General features: G+C 39.0%; 1 protein-coding gene across 2 annotated transcripts in view; it reads left to right on the top strand.

Annotated features, from left to right (window-relative positions):
* The window catches only part of Wipf3 (WAS/WASL interacting protein family member 3), an 87,412-nt gene that overhangs the window by 9,844 nt on the left and 57,661 nt on the right, over positions 1 to 19,907 (top strand). For both annotated transcript variants that reach the window (XM_076863671.2, XM_076863682.2), the window contains exon 2: positions 14,355 to 14,518. In XM_076863671.2, the coding sequence (XP_076719786.2) occupies positions 14,408 to 14,518 (111 nt within the window). In that variant the 5' untranslated portion in view covers positions 14,355 to 14,407. The remainder of the gene's footprint in view (positions 1 to 14,354; positions 14,519 to 19,907) is intronic.

A 19,907-nucleotide genomic window follows, 5' to 3' on the forward strand; every position in this document is an offset into this window, starting at 1 on the left:
TGATTTTTTTCACTTAATATAACTTGGAGATCATTTCATGTTGGTAGACATAGGGTTACTTCATTCTTCTGAACACTATCTAGTATGCCATTATAGGGTATGAATTATAATTTAATATTTCATTTCCCAGTTGATAGGAATATAGATTATTTATCCTCTTACAGTATTTTAAAATTGCTGAAATGAACGTCACTGCATGGACTATTTCTCACTGGTCTAAGTATATCAGAAATTCCTAAAATTTAAAAGTGCATGTTAAAATTTTGATACATTTGTCCATTACCCTTTATAGAGCCTTACTAATTTATATTTCCATTAATAATTATGAGAGTGACTGATTCCCTGCACTCTCTCCAACACATATTTATCAGACTTTTGAACTTTGCCAACCTGATTGGTAAAAAGGGTATTTTATTGTGGTTTGACTAGCATTTATTTTCTCATTATGAATATGGCAGAACATCTTCAATGTGTGTTAATGCCACTTGTATTCCTTAGCTATGAACCATTTAGGCCCTTTGTGCATTTTTATTGAATTATTGATCTTTATTATAGGGTTTATAGGACCACCTTATATAGGAAGTAAAACATCCATTTTACTATCATTTTTTAAGATCTACTGTAATTGCCCTCCCACATGTAGTATAACTTCTTATGATATAATTTTCCTCCAGTATGTAGTGTGAGTTTATTTATTGTTTTGTATACATATTTATTAGTTTGCAGAAATCTTTATAGCTTTTATAAAAGTCATTTTGACATCAAGAATTTTAAAATTCACTCATATTTTGTTTTAGTATAATTAATTTCCTTTTCTAGATATTAAAATTTTGATGCTTTGGAATTTATTTTGCTATAAGGCATAAGATCTTTACATTGATATCTAACTTTATTTTTTCCAGATTGCTACCCACTTTTCTCAATAATTTTTATTGAATAACTTCCTCCCACATGCAGTGTCTTTTTATTTTTTTTTTTTAACATAGCCAACATTTCCTAAAATACTTAGATCTATTTTTGGGCTTTCGGTTTCATTACCTCACCAATTCTTAATATGCCAGTACCAAATTTGTTTGATATCCAGTGATTTTAGTTTTCCATGTGAACTTTGGAATCCACTAGCCTAGTTCTAAAAAGAAAGCAAGTTGGTATTAGTCTTATGATCACCTTAAATTTATAGATAAATATAGAGAAAATTAACATTTGTATGATTTAGTCTTTCTGATCAAGGGTAAAATATGTTTTTTTCCAGGTCCTCTTTGTTTCTCAGATAATTTTTGGATTTTGTTTTTGAAGAGCCACTTTTTAAATTCTTTTATGACTTGAAATAATTTTTCTATTGATTCTCTCAGGTTTTTCATGTACATTGCCATATTATTTTGGAAAAAATGATAATTGAGCCTCCTTCTTTCCAATTAGTATGATTTTCTTTTTTTTTTTTTCCTAATTGAGTTGACCACTACATCTAGGATGATAATATATGATAGTAGCAACAGTATTCATTCTTGTCTTGTTCCTTACTTTAATTGAAATTTATTCACTCTTTCCCTATTTACCATGATGTATTTTAAAATGTTTTACATATTTTGGGGCAGCTATGAAGATCTTACGATTTTCTTTTAATATCCCCAGTATGGTGAATCATATCAGTAGTTTTTCTGGCATGGAAATGCCCTTGCCTTTGAACTGTAGTTGGGTGATGTGTGTTATTCAGTGTGTTGCAGAATTTGATTATTAATGCTTAATATTTTGGTCCTTTATATTCATAAATGAGATTGGTCAGTAGGGCCTTTCTTTTTGTCTTTTTCTTTTTCTGTTTTGTCTTGGTTCTGTCTTTCCCAGGCTTGGGTCTGACTGCTAACTGCTAAGTATACGCTGGGTGGAATCCAGCTCCTGGGTGGCCCTCAAACTTTTTGATGGTGGATCTTGAACCATTTTTGCTGTTTCTTCTGTTGAGATTTTCTGTCTTGTATTGGTCACTTTAGTAATTCACATTTCACTAGAGAGTTGTCTATCTGATTTAAACAAAATCTTACAATCTTTTGTAGCTATCATCATTTCTCCATTTTCTTATTCTATATGTTTGAGCTTTTTCTTCTCATTTTTTAGTTAGATGATTATTTATTTTATTGTTTTCTGTTATTCAGAGAATAAGCTTTTGGACTTACTAGCTCTAACATTTACATTTTTTTTCTAATTCCTAAATATGTTTTCACATTCATAAATAGAAGTTAATTCCTTCCTTTCTTATGCTTCCTTTAGGTTTATATTATTGTTATTCACACTTCCTGGGAGATTTTCGGTCTTTATTTAATTTAATCAATTTATTTATTTTGGAGGTGGGCACTGGGAATTGAACTCAGGGGTACTCAACCACTGAGCCACATTCCCAATCTTACTTACTCTTTATTTAGAGACCTTCTTGAATTTAGAAAAATGGGCTTCTTTCATTGAAGAGGCAAAATAAAGCAAGCTTCCTTTTGGCAGACCACCTTGATTTCCAAAAACCCACCACAACATTTCTTAGGAAAATTATGTTTGAAATAACTTTGGTTTTAGAGAAGATGGTATGCTATTTTTAATTTCTCACACCTCTACAAATTAGGAAAGAAGAAAAACCTTTTGCCCTTTTAAGATGGAGAAATAGCTGGGCATGAAAGTCAGAATTAGGGCCTGTTCTCCTATCCCTCATAAAACTTCTCTTTGATTATGTTATTTTCCAACATACCAGGAGAGATCTTTCTTGTGGGCACTGTGAACCTTGAGAACCAACATTCAAAATATATTTCCCACACTGATAGTTAGGTCTATTGTTGGCCAGGAACATCTCTTGCGTGCCTCTTGCCTTCTTATTGTAGTATGCCATAATGTCTCTAATAATCATTAAGATTATTTCATTAGGATTGTGAAACTCACAGGTAGAACTTTCATGATGAGTTGCTGCCAAGTATAGCTCCACCTTTTACTTGAGCAAAAAATATGTGTGTGTGTGCATATATGTGTGTGTGTGCATATATATATAATACACACACATATATATCAATATATCATTGTCTAGATTTATAAATATCTCAATATCAAGGCAATTAGATGTGGCATTTGAGCATTACCTTTGGCCTTGGCAATACCAAGATATTTAAGATATAGTCCCTATCTTTGAGCCTTTGAGGAACCCATGGTCCAGTGAAGGAAGTTATGCAGATATAGGAAAAGACTATATCTGCTTTGCACCGTAATAAAAGGGTCCAAAGAATACTGTAGGTTCATTTATCTCTGCCGAAGAGAGAGAGAGAAAACAAAACAATCTATACCAAGAAGCTGGAACTAGAGCAGAGTTTTAAAGGATGATTAAGAATTTTCTAGGTGGTAAAGGCCATGACATGTAAGCTAAATAGCATGGACAAATTCATAGAGGAAAAGGTATGTGTCTTAGTCCATTTTCTATTGCTCTAACAAAGTACCCGAGGCTAGGTAAGTTACAAAGAGTTCTGGAGGCAGGGAAGTTGACGATCAGGCAGCTGTATCTGACAAGGGCCTCAGGCTATTTCATAACACGGCAGATACCGTCACACGAGAAAGTAAGTGGACGAAGCAAGCTGACCTTGCTGTCACAATAACGAATTCAGTTCCACTACACCTAACCTCCCTCCATGAGATGAGCATTAATGCCTTCAGAGGGCAGTGCTCCAAGGACTTAATCATCTTCCACTAGGCCCCTCTCTGAAGGGTCCCACCAGGTTCCCACCAAGTCTCAATCCCATTACATTGGGGACCAGGCTTCCAGCACATGGACCCTTTGGGACAGATCATAGCCAGACCATAACAATACACATGAAAATGTCAATATTGTGTTGCAGGTAAAGTGTAGGAGGCTCCAAATGGAGTAGAGAAGCAGATGTAGAGTTTTATTCCAAGGCCAAGAGCCTGAAGAGGAGTATACTTCCCATCTATGTGTGAGTCTGAAGTGACAGCTGCCCGTCAGGCTATCAGGCTTTGCTGTGGATGAACTGTGCTGGATGGAATCTGCCTATTGACTGAGACAAAGATGGCTCCCCGTAACTTGAAACTGGATAAGGGACCTTTGGTACCAGAATCTCCTTGGACCTCCTTTGACCCAAAGCAGGAGCATCAGGAATAATGAGAAAGCACACAAGCTGACCTAATGTCTCACGTGTAACACTTGAAAAGAGAAAGGTTCTATCCTTTGTCCTTTTTTTTTTTTTTTTTCTGGGCACCGGGGATTGAACTCAGGGACACTCCACCACTGAGCCTCCCCCAGAGCCCTATTGTATATTTTATTTAGAGACAGGATCACACTGAGTTGCTTAGTGCCTCAATTTTGCTGAGGCTGGCTTTGAACTTGTGATCCTCCTGCCTCAGCCTCCTGAGCCACTGGGATTACATGCAGGTTCTGTCTTTTCTGTACCCTGTGCCATAGCATTTACTCAGTGGTTCTCAGAAGGGCATTTCAGGGGTACTCACAATCCTACCTGAGGTGTACCACCTAGTCTGAAGAGAACGAAAACACCTTCCTTATAAACCTAACATGGTAAAATAAAGAGGTGAACATTCATTTTGTGAAGTAATTCATAATTTTGTAATATTGATTATAGATTGCCATTGAATAATAACCACCTCGTTCTATCAAGGTATGCCTCTACTTTCCAAAACTAGACTTGCCATTTTTCAGAGGCATCACTATTATATAAGACAAAGCTTACTTATAAATATGTGATCAATACTATGTACTTTTAATAAACCCAGTTTTGTTTTTAGTTAATTTAAGGGGTGGGAGGACAGGAAACCAATATTTTCTCCTTTCACCCTTGGAAACTGCACACACAATGATTTTCTTGGCCTTCTACCTTGATTTAAATGCCTGAGTCAGTGATAAATATCATCAATATCTCCGTTTCTCCATCAAATGCTATTCAAATATGATAATGAATTCAGTGAATGAACTGGAACAGATTTGCATTTCAGGAAGTCTTATAAAAGGGAACCAGTTTGTGAGCTCCTCGTGGGTGTGACATGAGGTTCACATTAGATCATGACTGCTGCGTGTCTCCGTTTTGGAATTCACATGGACCAGTCTGTGGCTGATGACTGACTATGGCAACCAGGTAGCACGGAGCCAGTTCCATTTCAAGAGTGTGTCTCCCCCGTTTCCCAGGCAATTGCTCCTGCCCTCTGCGTGAGAGGAGCGTGGGCACTCAGCTAGTTTCCCTTTCCCTGTGGTAGGTCATTTCTAATTCCAAGTACAGTCTGCTGTTCTCAAGGATCCAGCCAGCTCAAAGTACATGAATCTACACATCAATGAATCTTTTCTGTTGAGGACACATTTGACAACTTATGGGACAGAGTTTTCATCATCCTAGATATTCTAGAGCAGGAACCCTTAGTGAGCATTGAGATCCTTTGCTGGTAAGATATTCCCAACAATTCTGATTCTCTGGGCCTGGGTGGAGGAGACTGCCTTTCTGACAAGCTTCTCCAAGGACGGTTCCCAGAGCAGCAGCCTTGGCCTCACCTGGGGGAGCCTGTTGAAACTGCAGAGCTCCAGGCCTGCCCCAGACCCACTGGTCCAACTGAGTTGGAACGTGCATTTAACAAGTCCTCTGGGGTGGTCATTCTCCATGAAAGATTGGTAACTGCTGCTCTGGATCCTTCTCCCAAAGCTCTGCTTAGCTCCATGGGGAAACATGACAGGAGAGGTAGATAAACATTTTTATTTTAATAATTGTTGTCTATGTATGTATGTGTGTATTTATTTAGCAGTCCTGGGGATTAAACCCAAGGCCTTACAGATACTGGGTTTTGCCACTGAGCTATATTCCTAGCCCTTTTTTTATTTTATTTTTAAAAGTTTTTATTGTTTCATTTTAGTTATACCCGACAGTAGGATCCATTTTGATATTATACAAGCATGGAATATATCTTATTCTCATTCAGACCCACCCGCTGCTACCTTTCCTTTATTGATCTTTCTGCCGTTTACCTATAGTTATTATTATTTTAAAATTAACTTCTTGTGGAATTCACTGTGGTGTAATCATATATGTACATAGGAAAGATGTGAGATACTTTCCACTGTCTTTCCTGTTCCCGTCCCTGGTCCCTTCCCTTCATCCCCCTTTGTCTCATCCGATGAACGTCTATCCTTTCCACCCCGCCTTGTTGTGGGTGAGTTTTCACATATAAAGAGAATATTTGACTTTTTTTTTTTTTTTGAGGAGGTCGGGGGGGTGCTTGGCTTATTTCACTTAGCATGATTTACTGGCAAATATCAAAGTCATTCTTCTTTATGCCCAGTCCTTTTTAAAAAGTTTTATTTTGAGAAAGAGTCTTACTAAGTTGCCAGTGGTGGCCTCAAATTTGTGATTCTCCTCTGCCTGTACCTCCTGAATAGCTTATAGATTATAAGCGTGTGCTACTGTGCTCAGCTATTATGTTCATTCTTATTATTACCTTCCATTTATGACAAATGGTATTATTTTACCATTTATGGTTGAAACTTAAAGTTTCTTTTTCAAAATAAGCTTATTTACCTAAAATCATGAGTTTATTTATAGTGTTAAATAAATATAAGTTCAGATGGTGTGAATGTCACACAAACTATAAGTCATATGTATACAAGTGACTTAAATTAGCATGGTGCTTAGGAGCCTGATTTCTGGAGCCAGACACCCTGAGTTTGAATATCAGCACCTCCACTAATTCACTGTGTGATTTAGGGCAAGAGTCTTAACCTTTCTGTTCCTTTCTGAATTACTACGTGAAAACCTGTAAATATGGTACCAGTCCCATAGAAAGGGCATGCCAGGGCTAATTCATTTTACTATCATCTAGAGCAAGAATGCTCTGGAATTTTTCATCCTTTTTTATTTTATTTTTTAAAGTATCTTTATTTTATTTATTTTTTATGTGGTGCTAAGGATCGAACCCAGGGCCTCGCACATGCTAGGGGAACGCTCTACCGCTGAGCTGCGACCCCAGCCCTATCCTGCACTTCTTAATTCCCCCTGCTCTGTTGCCTACATACTCAGGCAAATATGCCTCACTTCCTAAAATCAAGGCTAAATGTTTCTAGGATTTTTCTACCACAGAGAGTGAGAACAGCAGCTTCCACGTGGCCAATGGAAGACAGACCCACTTGGGAGTAGTGGCAGGCGGCCAAGGTCTCCCCGGTGGGAGTCAGGGAGCTGGCTGCCTCAGAGCCTGCTCACTGGATGCTGAGGAAGTGACCACTCATGTTGCTTTCACCATCACCTGGAGAGAAGGCGTAAAAGACGAAATTCCTTCATAACTTGTAATTTTGAAACTCTACTCTGTGTATTCTGAGAGGCCTTCCACGAGGGCTTTGCACATGGACTTGCGGGTTATGCTTTCCTGGCTGCAGGAAACATTTGAACAATCTATCCTTAAGGTGGCAGGACTCTAGGAGACATCATGTGAGCCGGGGACACCTGGGGGTTCATTCACCTCCGTTAGTTTGAGGGTAAAAAACACCTCTGTTCTTTTCTCTGATTTCACAGCCAAAAAATACCAAAACTCAGCAGGACCGTATGGAGAGGTAAGAAATTAGAAATGCACTGAGGACCTTATCTTCAGATCCCTGTTGAGATATATTTTTAGAACTAACAAATGATGCTTTTGTAAAATGGTAGCAGTAATTTTTTCTTGCTTAAAAAAAAAAAGCACATTTTCTATTTGTGAGCAGCTGTAATCTGACAGACTATTCTTAGGGAGAAAAATCCTTAGATGTTTTGATGAGAGCAACCAGTGTGTAAAATTGTTTACTCTGAGTTATTTCTTTCTGAGATAATTCACAAAGCACAGCTGGAATAGAGACGTATATAACTTTTTATATTAACCAGCTTGGCAAGCCCAGTGCACATCTATTTCTGAATGGGCATAGTCTGGCTGATCAGGTAGGAAAAGGAGGCGACTAGCAGGACAGGAGGAAGAACAGTTCATCAACTGCATCGAGAGGAAGGTCCACACTCCCTATGCCAAAAGATCTCCCAATAAAGAGGTCACACTATGGTAGTCTATGAGCTCCGTGTGACCCGCCAACATGTTCTGTTGGCACTCTGGGGCTGAAAAATTCTTTAACAGAGCTGGCAATGTAGCTCAGTGACTTGAGTTCTTGCCTAGTGTATGCAAGGCCTGGATTCAATACCCAGTACCACCAAAAAAATAAATGAATAAAACTAAATAGAGTGCTTTTAGAGTTACATGGAGATGGCCTTCATATTCTTGTGTTTTGCATCTGCTGATTAAACCAACTATGGATTGAAAATACTTGGAGAAAATATCGCATCTGTACTGAACATATGCAGACTTTTTCCTTGTCGTTAGCTCCTAAATGATCCAGTGCAACAACTATTTATGTGGCATTTACATTGTATTAGTATTATAAGTAATCTAGAAATGATTCAGAGTTTAATGGTTGAATGTGTGTAGGTTATATGTAAATACTGTGCCATTATAGATCATGAATTTGAGCATCTGAGGATTTTGTTATCTGTGAGGGCTCCTAGGACCACAGTTACCAAGGGATAACTGGACTTACCCACATTTAAAAATTTTATTTTACATAAGAATTTGGATATGGAGCTTTCCCTAGGGAAAATAAAAGAGCATTGGCCAATGCTGAGCTTGCACTCCTTTGGAATATCACATCGGTCGCCAGAGTTGAGAGGGGGCCTCTGCTCCAGACCCAGGCCTCACCCATTAGTGTTGTCCCTTCTGTACCCTGTTCATCTGTATCTACCCTGCCCCTGAGTCAGTGTTCTCCTGCTGCAAGGGATGCTGGGAAAAAGAGCTCCTGGCTTCTGGTTGTCTCATCTTGTGAGAAATTCTCAGGCACAGGAAAAGTGGCTCAACATGGTGGGTGGCCACAAGACAAATGTCCACCCCAACCCAGGGAAGGAGACACTTGCAGAGTAGTTGGACACCATCTAAGCCTCTGTGTTCCCAGCCTTCTCTACTTCTTTTTCTCACATGCAGAGCCCTGCAGCTGGCTTGCGTTCTCCCACTTCTGTCTCTGTTTATAAACTACTTTTGTACATTTACAAAGTACAAAAGCTAACTAGAGTAGAACCCAGACACCTGTGTGCCTGTTGAAAAATGCAGTAGCTTCTACCAATTGTTTATTTATTACACCCCTCCTCAAGTTCGAAATGACGATGGCATTCCTCAGCAGTCCCTGCATCTCTTGGGGGCGTTTATCCCACTCCTACTTCTATTACAGTTATTCATGGTGGTGATGGGGATTAATATGGTGTCCAGTGGAGTATCTGATCAGGATCTGCACTGCTTTCTCTGCAAAGAGGACCTAGACTGTGGTCTTTATTCAAGCCTGACAGCAAACTGTTAATTAATCATTCTAGCTCCTGTTTTACAGATAAAAGAAGTGTAGGCCACTAAGCTGAAGCAACTTGTCCAAGGTCATGTCACTGAGGTCTGTCTGACTCTAAGACCAGCACTGTCTCTGTGTTCAGGGCCTCACCTGGGAGCACATGTTGGCTGTTTCCGTTACCATTCTCTAATGGTGCTTAAATAGCTAATGTGCATTTTAATGCCGTTTTTCAGTTATTTTGTGAGTTAAAAGTACAAAAGCCTTTGAGAACCTAGCTTTTTAAAAGAATCCTAAACATTTTATATATTTCAGAACAAAATAATATTTTTAAATGGGTCGGTAGAGCACAAAGCATCAAAGAGCTCATGGGTACAGCCTGTAACTTCCAGGAGCTCTGTATTCTTGTCAGATCTTAACGAATACTTCTCTAGATAATTGCTTAATTATTATATCTGTCAAGGAAAAAGCCTTCACAGCCATCAAGTACTGCATATAAAAATACCCTTTAATCCCAGACGTGGAAAAACCATTCCCTGTGATTTCAGTAAGGCAGAATCCCCATGGTACCTAATCATTCTCAGATTCCTAAGGACAAGAGTAGATGGAGAACAAGAGCCCATGGGGAGAAGCAAGGGGAAAGATTGTTCTCACCTTTGTGTCCCTTTCATTGAAGGCCCCCCCAAATATTTTAAGTTTTTGCAAAATGGAAACAGAGAAGGAATGGAGTCTGAATCGTGCCAATTTAATAAAATAATGTGGTGCTGTAGAATTGAGTCCAAAAGACCTGGACTTTCAACTCAGCATTGCTGCTCTTTCTGAAATGTACTAGGAGAGATAAAATGTGGTTTTGTGTTACATGGAAATGCCAGGATCTACTCCATGATTGTTGAGAGAATTCAGTGAAATAATGTATTCAAAGTCCCTAAAGCTGTGCTGAGCGTTTACTAGGGGTTCCAACAGTTATATTGCTGATCCTCATTATTTGCAAATTCCATTTTTGCAAATTCACCTTCTTGCTAAAATGTATTTGTGACTCTAAAATAGTGTTCATGGTGCTTTTGTGGTCACTCACAGACATGGGGAAAGTGGTAAAAATATAAGTCGCCCAGCAGGCATATTCCCAGCTGAAGTGGGACAAGGTGACACTCTGTCTTCTTGCTTTAGCTCTTACACCATAAACAAGCTCTCAGGCTATTTCATGCCTCATTTTAAAAATGTTTGTGCTTTTTCTGTTTAGCAAAGCACAGTGCTGATGTGCTGTCTAGTGTCGTAAGCCCAAGAAAGCTGTATGTGCCCTAGGGAGAAAAGCTTCATTCAGTCATGAGTCATCCTGCTGTTGGCCATGAGTCCTGTTGTTCTGTTCAGGCCCTCAGTGAATTGGATGATGCCCACCCACATTGGTGAGGGAGAGCTATATTCAGTCTACAGATTCAAATGCTAACCTCTTTCAGAAACAACCTCACAGATACACTCAGAAATGATGTTCTGCCAACTATCTGGGAATCCCTCAGCCCAGTCAAGTTGACACATAAAATTAACCATCACACTCAAGTGTTTATTTATTACATCCCTCCTCAAGTTCCAAATGATGATGGCATTCCTCAGCAGTCCCTACATCTCTTCAGGGTGTTTATCCCACTCCTACTTCTATTACAGTTATTCATAGTGGTGATTGGGGATTAATATGGTGTCCAGTAGAGTGCTTGATCCCAGCCATCAAGTACAGCATTTTATGATTTTATACAGAGAGCGTAACTATGGTGACCAATAAGAATTGACTATATTCACTGGTAGCAATGGCATACACCTATAATCCCAGAGGCTCGGGAAGGAAGAAGGATCACAAGTTTAAAGCCAGTCTCAGCAAAAACAAGGCACTAAGCAACTCAGTGAGACCCTGTCTCTAAATAAAATACAAAATAGGGCTGGGGATGTGGCTCAGTGTTTGAATGTTCCTGAGTTCGATCTCCACTACCCCCGCCCCAAAAAAAAGAAAGAAAAGAAAAAAGAAAAATTGACTGTATTCTATATAGTTCCTATGTTAGAAAGGTTAAATATTAGTGACTAACAAAGTAACTCCAACAACTCCATGACTTAAAACGATAGAAGTTTATTTTTTCACGTCTGTAATGTCTCATCAGGTGTTTGAAAGGAAATCTTACAAAAGGTGAGCCAGGAACCCATACTAAAGCTACATGGATGCAGGCTCACAATAATTGAAACAAGGATAAATTATCAGCTACTTGTATTTGACATTTTCTTTCACAGAGGCATCCTTTCATCTTATGGTTCTGCTAACACATAGGACCTTTGCTTATGGAGAAAGGAGTCCTGAGTAGAAGGCCTTAAGAGCCAGCCCAGAAATAGAGCACCTCACCTGTGCTGTGTTCTGTTGGCCAGAGCTCAGTCACAGGGTTACACCTACCTGCAAGGGAGGCTGGGAAATGGAATTGAGCTGTGTGCTAAGGGAGTTCATGAATCGCCCTGCCATAGTTTCTCTTAGAAGTTATTTCCTATGGTTATTTTTCCTCAGGTAAGGAGCATTTAAGTTTTTCTTTCTTTTCTTTTCTTTTTTTTAGGTTTTTATTCCAAATCCTTTTCAGTTCTTTACTAGGGAAAGAAGATCTAGCCCCTCTCATGTGTCTTAGTTAAAAGATGAAGTCCTTACATAATGAGACCTTTCTTTATTCCTTTTTTTCTATTAATACTTCAGCCAAACCTTTAATCTCTGACTGAAAATATTTTTTGCCACCGAACAAAAGATTATGTAAAGAATATACCCAATGCCTCTGTGAAAGAAAATGTCAAATACAAATAGCTGATAATTTATACTTGATTCAATTAAATTGTAAGCCTGCATCCAAGTTGCTTTAGTGGCTATAAAACAGTAGCTTTATCTGACTTATTATTATATTTATCAGGTTTTGAATGAAACAACATTGACACTCCTTGAAAAAAGCATGCACTACCTCTGATATCTCTGCTTCGATTTACTATGGCCTTATGCTGTGGCCTTATGCAGTCCTTCTATTCTCATTTTAACACTGAGGAAAGAGGAAATAACAATGTTCATCAGTACCTCCCACCCCAGCCTTTAGAGAGAATATTATACAAGAAAAGTGTAGTCTTATTAAAGGATCACCTCTTTGGAGTTCTTAGGAAATTCCATGCATCTCTTTAGAATTATAAGGAAAATCATCATGAATTTTTTCCCCAAAGTTGCATTTACCTGTATATTTTCTTCCACTTGTAACTTTTATATAATTTTAGAGGATTTTTTAAATCCTGCTGAACAGAGGCTGATACCATATGATCAAGCAGTACCTTGTCTAGGTATACACCTAAAAGAATCAAAAGCAAGGTCCTAAGGAGATGTTTGTACACCAAGGCCCACAGCAGCATTTTTCACAATTTTTTAGAGCAATTCAGGTGCCCAGCAACAGATGAATGGTTAAACAAAATGTGGTATTGACCTGGAATAATCAGGAATGAGTTCTGATATATGCTATAACATGAGTGAACATAGAAAACATTAATGCTAAGTGAAATAAGGCAGACTCAGGCAAACATTGTATGGTCCCACATAAGTGAAGTACTTACAAGAGGCAAATTCATGATACAGAAAGTAGAACAGAGCTGGTGGTGGGGAGATCAATGAAGAGTTATTGTTTAATGGGTACAGTTTTTCTTGGGATGGTGGAAAATATTTGGGAAGGGATAAGATCATTGTCGAAAAGCCTTGTTAATGTACTTAATACCAATGAATGGTTTACTTAAAAATAGTTAAAACAATACATTTTATATTATTTTTATTCTGCCACAATAAATAAAAATCACATTAAAAGGAGACTGGACTTTGGACCTTTAAGCCTGAGTTCCAGTCCAAGGTCAACCAGGGGGTATGACTTTGAGCAAAGAACTTCATGTCTCTGAGTGGCATATTGCTTACCTATAAAAATGAGAATGTTACTACTGGCCTTAGAGGATTGTCGTAGAAATTAATGTGATTGGCCTGTCACATAATAGGCACTGTGTAAAAAGATAAAGAGAACTAAACATATTAAGTAAGCAAAATCCAGTAGACTATGTGAAGGTTAAAAGGGTCATAATTGTGGGGATTCTTTAATATAGGTTTTTTATCCTTACAGTGTGACTTGATATGGGTTTTAAGTCTTCATCTGCATCCAGACACACGTGTGCTCTGCAGACAAGTACATTTATCTGAAGATTAGATATCAACTATTTGAAATAGATATCAACTATTTGAAATATCTGAAATAGAACCTTATTTGCAGAATCATGCCTAAAAGCCCTAGGTGTGCAGATGCCAGATTAAAGTCTATGTAGAGGAGAAGTGCATGCCTACACCCAGAGGTTGTGCAGAAACTATGATATGGGGACAGCAAGGAAAGTCAGAGCTGACAGGAGAGAAAGAGGCAGGAGAATGACTAAGGCCCCTGGAAGCTTTGCTTGAGGCTTGCATCATGAGTAATGTTAAGCCTGTGACATTCAGAAAAGGTTAAATTTCATTCTGTTTGCTCTGCTTAGGAAGTTGGGAGTCTATGCAGTATGCATTGAAAAGGATAAAACTGCAGGTTCAATGATAACGATGTGGATTTCAGTTATCTGGAAAAATCCTTATAGAAGGAAGTGTGGCTGTTTCTCTATATACTCGATTTTTTTTTAATATTTATTTTTTAGTTATAGGTGGACACAATGTCTTTATTTACTTTATGTGGTGCTGAGGACAAAATAGCTGAATTCTATCAGCTTTATCACCTAATTATCTCTAGAATCTGGTCGGTTCCCTGCATTTAGCCTGAGGCCAGCCTTGCACTGGGCTCTGTGAGTGAATGAATGAATTCAATGAATTAATGAACAAGCCAAAGAAGGAAACCGTGTACAATATGCATGTGTCTGTAACACATGAACTGCCTGCATATAAAGAAAGACATCCATGTTTAAAACTATCCCTCTTTTTCTTTTTCAGAGCAGAAACCCCTCTCTTGGGACCGTTCATAAACAAGAGACACCAACACTGCCATGCCAGTGCCGCCGCCGCCCCCACCTCCTCTGCCTCCACCTCCCCCGCCTCTGGGAGCTCCTCCCCCGCCTCTGGGAGCTCCTCCCCCTCCCCCACCATCAGCACCTCCGGTAAGACCTGTTTTATTTAGTGTCTGGTTTGCTTCGGAGCTTCGGGTGCTTGGATTACACTATAGGGAAAGGTTCTCAATGTTCAGAAGCAACCACTACCTAGCCCCGCTGTGGCAGGTGGACCTCAGGCAGCTCTGACAGCTTCAGGATCTGATTCCAAACCAGCCTGGGTCAGGTATCTGTCTCTTCTATTCCTCGGCAGCACCCACCTGCACTGTTCACGTCGCCTCCCTTTGACTCCTGCCGCCGGGTACAGGCTCCTTGAGTTTCCCTACGTGTCTTTCCACCTCACTGGGAGCCTCACGTGCCAGGCCCTGCCAAAGCGCACAGCTGAGGAGGCATTGCAAAATCAAGTTCCGGTGGTAAATGGGAAGGTGATAGATAATGACACCTTGGACTTCAGTCCGTGGTTCTACGTTCAAGCATGTCAAGTGTCATGTGAAATGCCACAATGAAAAATATAAATCACTAAAACTGCACAAGACTAAATTCTTTCTGTTTCAGTTTGTGCTACTGGACACTCTCCTGGTTTCATAGTTTGGTTTGGGTTAAGTAGGGGCCGCAGAGGGTGGTCATTTTGTTTTAGAACACGGATTCTCAATCTCCTCACCACTGATATTTGGGTCCAGATAATTCTTGTTGGAGGAGCAGGCTGCCCTGTTCATTTTAGGATACTTAACCACAACCCTAGCCTCTGCCTACCAGATGCCAGTAGAATCCCTCAAACATGGCAATAAAAAATGTCCCCGGGTATTGTGAAATGTCCCCTGGTGGGGGACAAAATATATAGAAAGAATAGGAATAAGTATTAAAGTTTCCCTGATGAATTCAATCCCACACGGTAGAATTCGGTCATCATGAAGTGTTGAGCGGTTTATAAGTGAATGAAACATATAAATTATCATATGGATCCTAAACAGATTGCTCCCACTAAGGAACAGTTTATAATAATTTTAAATATGATGATACAGGATGAATCACCAGAATAAATGAACTGACCAAAACCCATGTTATTGGAGATTTGGGGAATGACCTATTTTTAAACCTTGCTGGTGACCCACAGCTATCTGGGCTCAATACATGTAGAACAAGCCTTTCTGGAGTTCTCTAGTAGATAAAGCAAACCTGAATGAATTTCCCCTGGTTTTATTTTAAAGACTAATGTAAGTATTTAACCCTAAAAAAAACAAAAGGAATTTATACACGGATATGGACAACAAAACTCTTTATTCTAGTGAAAAGTAATAGATCTTAAGTGGTTTATGATAAAACCTTAAATGTATTATGTTATGCTGTTAATTAAAAATTTTATTAAGCTTTGGTGTTAATTAAAAATTACATCTATGCTGATTACGAAAAGGTAGAGAAAAATGGTGAATTAACAACATAATTTTGCGTATAATGAAATCAGCTATAAGTATCAAAGATTAGAAGAAATTCAATAATACTGGTAATAAATTTTAATATTTCGTTAGGGAATTTGTTTCCTTTAAAGATGCTAAAATTCAAAATAAATAATCATAATTCTATATTTGGTTACTGTTTTGCATTCCCTCCCTCATTTCTTTTTTTCAGCCCTCCCCCCCTTTTGGGCCATCTATCTTACAGAAGAACAGGTCAATTTGAGAGGAAACTAACCACATACATTTTAATATTCTTTGAAACATTTTTCTGCAAACTTGGAAAAATATTTACAATATTTATTAAAGACAAAAATTAATGTCCTTAGTATATGAAGAGCTCTTACAGATCAGTATAAAAAAGGGTAAATAGAGAAATGGGTATGGAATAGGACGGAGCAGAGGAAATACAAATATTTTGACCTCCACTACAGTTGAATCAATGTAAATTAAACCTACAGGTTGAGCTTGCCTAATCCAAAAACCTAGTATCTAAAATGCTCCATCTTGAGCATCATGTCATTTTTGAACATTAACATGATGCTCACAATGTTTTGGGTTTTGTAGCATTTCAGATTCAGGATTTTTGATTAGGGATGCTCAATCAGTATAGTCTATGTAAGTATTTCAAAATCTGAATGCATCAGAAATCTGAAACCCTCTGGTCCCAGCATGTCAGGTAAGGGATGTTCATCTTGTAATGAGAAACCATTTTCCTCCATCAGTTTGGTAATGGTACATCTTAAATATTGGCTGGAGTGTTAGGAACCAGGTTCTTATAATACTTAGTTAGGGGCAAAAAAAAGTGTTCAAATTCCCTAAGACACAATTTGTCAATAAAGACCAAACCCTTCAGAAAATGAATATACTCTATGACCTAGTTTTACCTCAAGCAATTTTTCTTTAACTATTCATCACAGATTAATAGAAATACAGGATATCAACGAAAGTATTACTATAGTAACAACCAAAAAAGAAACAAAAGAACTAAAATTCTAATTTTCAATTTAATAAATAAATAATCCACAAAATGTATGTATCCGGCAGCCATTAAAATTACATTCAAATTATTTTGCAATTTCCACTGTATAATTTATTCAACAACAGCCATCCATGAAAGCTGAAATCACTTCATGAAAGGTTGTTTGGGTTCTCAGGATGTTCTCAGGACCCCAATTCCTGTTCTCAGGAATTTTGAAAATAAATGTCAACCACAGATGACAATGTGTGTGCTGTGTGTGTGCGCTGTGTTGAGGATCCAACTCAGTGGCCTTTTGTATGGTAGGCAAGTACTCTACCACTGAGCTATACTCCAGCTCTTTTGGGGGGAAGAGGGGGTACAGACTACTTTTAATTACAAAGGGGAAAATTTCCCCTTAAAATGGATCAAACTTAGTATCAGCTATAGTGGAATGACTGACAGCACAAGCCACTGTGATACATTTAGAACTACACAGCATCACCCTGTAGTAATCTGCTGAAAATGAATGTACTCATGAGCAAACATTCAGACACATCCAGAATATGGGACATAGAGTCTGGCAAGCTGGAGCCCATGGCCCAAATCCATACACATCACCCATTTTCTTACAGCCCTTGAGCTAAGAATGGCTTTTACATTTCCAAATATCTGGAAAAAAATCAAAAGTAAAGTTTCATGGCCCATGAAAATTATGTGGAATCTTAGCCCTTAAATAGAGTTAATTGGAGCACAGCCTTCATTTACATATTGTCTGTGGCTGTTTTTATGCTACAGAGGCAGAATCACCAATTAAAGAAAATGTGATTTTCCCCCCCAAACAGATTCCATTCTTCTAATGAGTACACATTTATTTTAAATATTGACTCAATTATTATTAACAATTTTTGAATTTTGACAATAAATATTTTGTGGAAATTTGTTGTCTCTTTTGTTATATAAGTACATACATGTTATCCTTGATTTTGCCTCTTGGCTCACAGTGCCTACAATATTTACTGTCTGTTCCTCTCCAGAAAAGATTTGCCAACACCTGTCCCACAGCCAGCTGGCCTGGCTCAGCCTTCCACTCGTCACCAGCATCCAGTGGTCTTGGTACACTTGCATCAGATCTTAGCCTCTATGCTTCATGTCTCAGCATCCCCTCTCAACTGTGGCCCACCCCACCTTGCCTGATCTGGCCCCTGCCTGCCTCTCCTACTGAGCCCCGATCCTGGGGTCTCCCACCTTAGATCTCTAGCATGGCTGTCTTTTCCACTTGGAAGACCCTTTCTGCTACTCTCAGCTTAGAGGTCACTTCTTCCTACGCCACACAGGCTTTAGACATATTTTTAAAACCCTCCTTCAGATCTGTGGTCCATCTTTAACTCTGGTTTGTGTTTGATGTTTTGTCATTTTTTTGTGTGTGTCCCTTGTACCTGGCTCGAAATAAACAAGAATGAGTGAGTAGGTGAGTGAACGAAATGAATGAGTATCTGTGTGAATAGGGTTTGGAAATGGAGTTGAAGTTTTTCATAACCAGTGCTCAGAACTCCAAACATCAATGCTGTTGAAAAAACAATTACTCAGTGATACTTGTTAAAGGGCTGGAAAGAAGACTGTGTTCAGACCACAGTGACAGGCACCACTGCAGCGGGAGTTTCCCATGGGGGAGAGAGATTGGGCTCAACTCAATACAGCGTGAGCAAGTGGGAATTTGTAGCCAAGGGATATGTGGTCCTGCTGAGGACAGGCCGGGTTGATCAGACCCCAGCTAGGGGAAGGTACAGACAACCAAATAGAGAGCATTATCTAAACTAACTTAGCCAAGTTCTTTGCCAAAACTGGATTTTGCAAGGAAGTACATAAATGAGCCTAGGAGAAGGTGCGGAAGCTAACTACAGCTAGGTCAAGCAGAAAATCCTTGTCAATGCAGAGATTCCCACCCCCCCCCTCCATCTCTTTGCTCCCCACTTCCCTGTCTTCATCCCCCCATTTCTGATGCATATCTTCTCTTTTTCCAAGAATGTGGGAGCAGAGGAGGGAGAAGGGCCAGGGGCCTGCTGGAGCCTCTGGAGTGAGCCCTCTCTAGACCCGGACAGTTCTGCCATCCTGTTTTCCTGCAGCTGATTTCTCTCTTTCCAGCAAAACTCCTTTGTCTCAGCCTTTTAAAATCCAGTAACAATATCAAAATTGCCCTCAGGGTGCTTTGGTCCTCTTATACGTAAATAATTGTTGCTTTGTCTACCTAAATTGTTGTTGTTTTTAACATATCTAAAAAATATATGATGGGTTTGATTTTTAAAATGCAGCAGAATTTTACTGAACTTTTGCTTTCAAATGTTCTTTGACCCCTCCTGTTCAAGTGTCCCTGGACCTAGTATGCAAGCTGGGTGAATCAGCTCCTTGAGGGCCTGTGAGGTGTTTTCTTGCTATAATCCCATTTGACACATGGTACATTCTGTCCAAGAGGATGCAAATGTAGTCACTCACCAGCTGATACATTTTGGAGTTGGGTTGCCCAGGCAGAACCTGACCGGTTCGTGGCCATAGCACATGTATTTATTTATAAAATAGACTTGTGGGTTTTTGTGGCATTATTTTTTTTTATTTTAGTTGTCAATGGACCTTTATTTTATTTATTTATATCTGGTGCTGAGAATCGAACCCAGTGCCTCACACATGCTAGGCCAGCGCTCTACCACTGAGCTATAGCCCCAGCCCCATGGCATTATTTTTTAATGTTGCTGTTCAGGTTAAAACATCCTCAGAAGGAAGCAGTTGTCCTAGGGTTGGCCATACTTATTGCTTAAACACCAAAGGAAAACTGACTTGTAATCATGCTTTCCCACTAAAAGCAACACTCTAATGAGGAAGACACCACAGCGCTGTATATTTTTGCCTGCTGTTTTGGGGTATAATTGTTAATACGAATACTAAGGAGAAATTACAAGCAGACATCTATCCTGGCCCCTCACTGTTCAGCTTCCTTAAGGTGTTTGCCAGTCTTTGCATTCAGGAAACTTGGTGG

This window comes from Callospermophilus lateralis, chromosome 1 (assembly GCF_048772815.1).
Source record: "Callospermophilus lateralis isolate mCalLat2 chromosome 1, mCalLat2.hap1, whole genome shotgun sequence".
Classification (NCBI taxonomy): Eukaryota; Metazoa; Chordata; class Mammalia; order Rodentia; family Sciuridae; genus Callospermophilus; species Callospermophilus lateralis.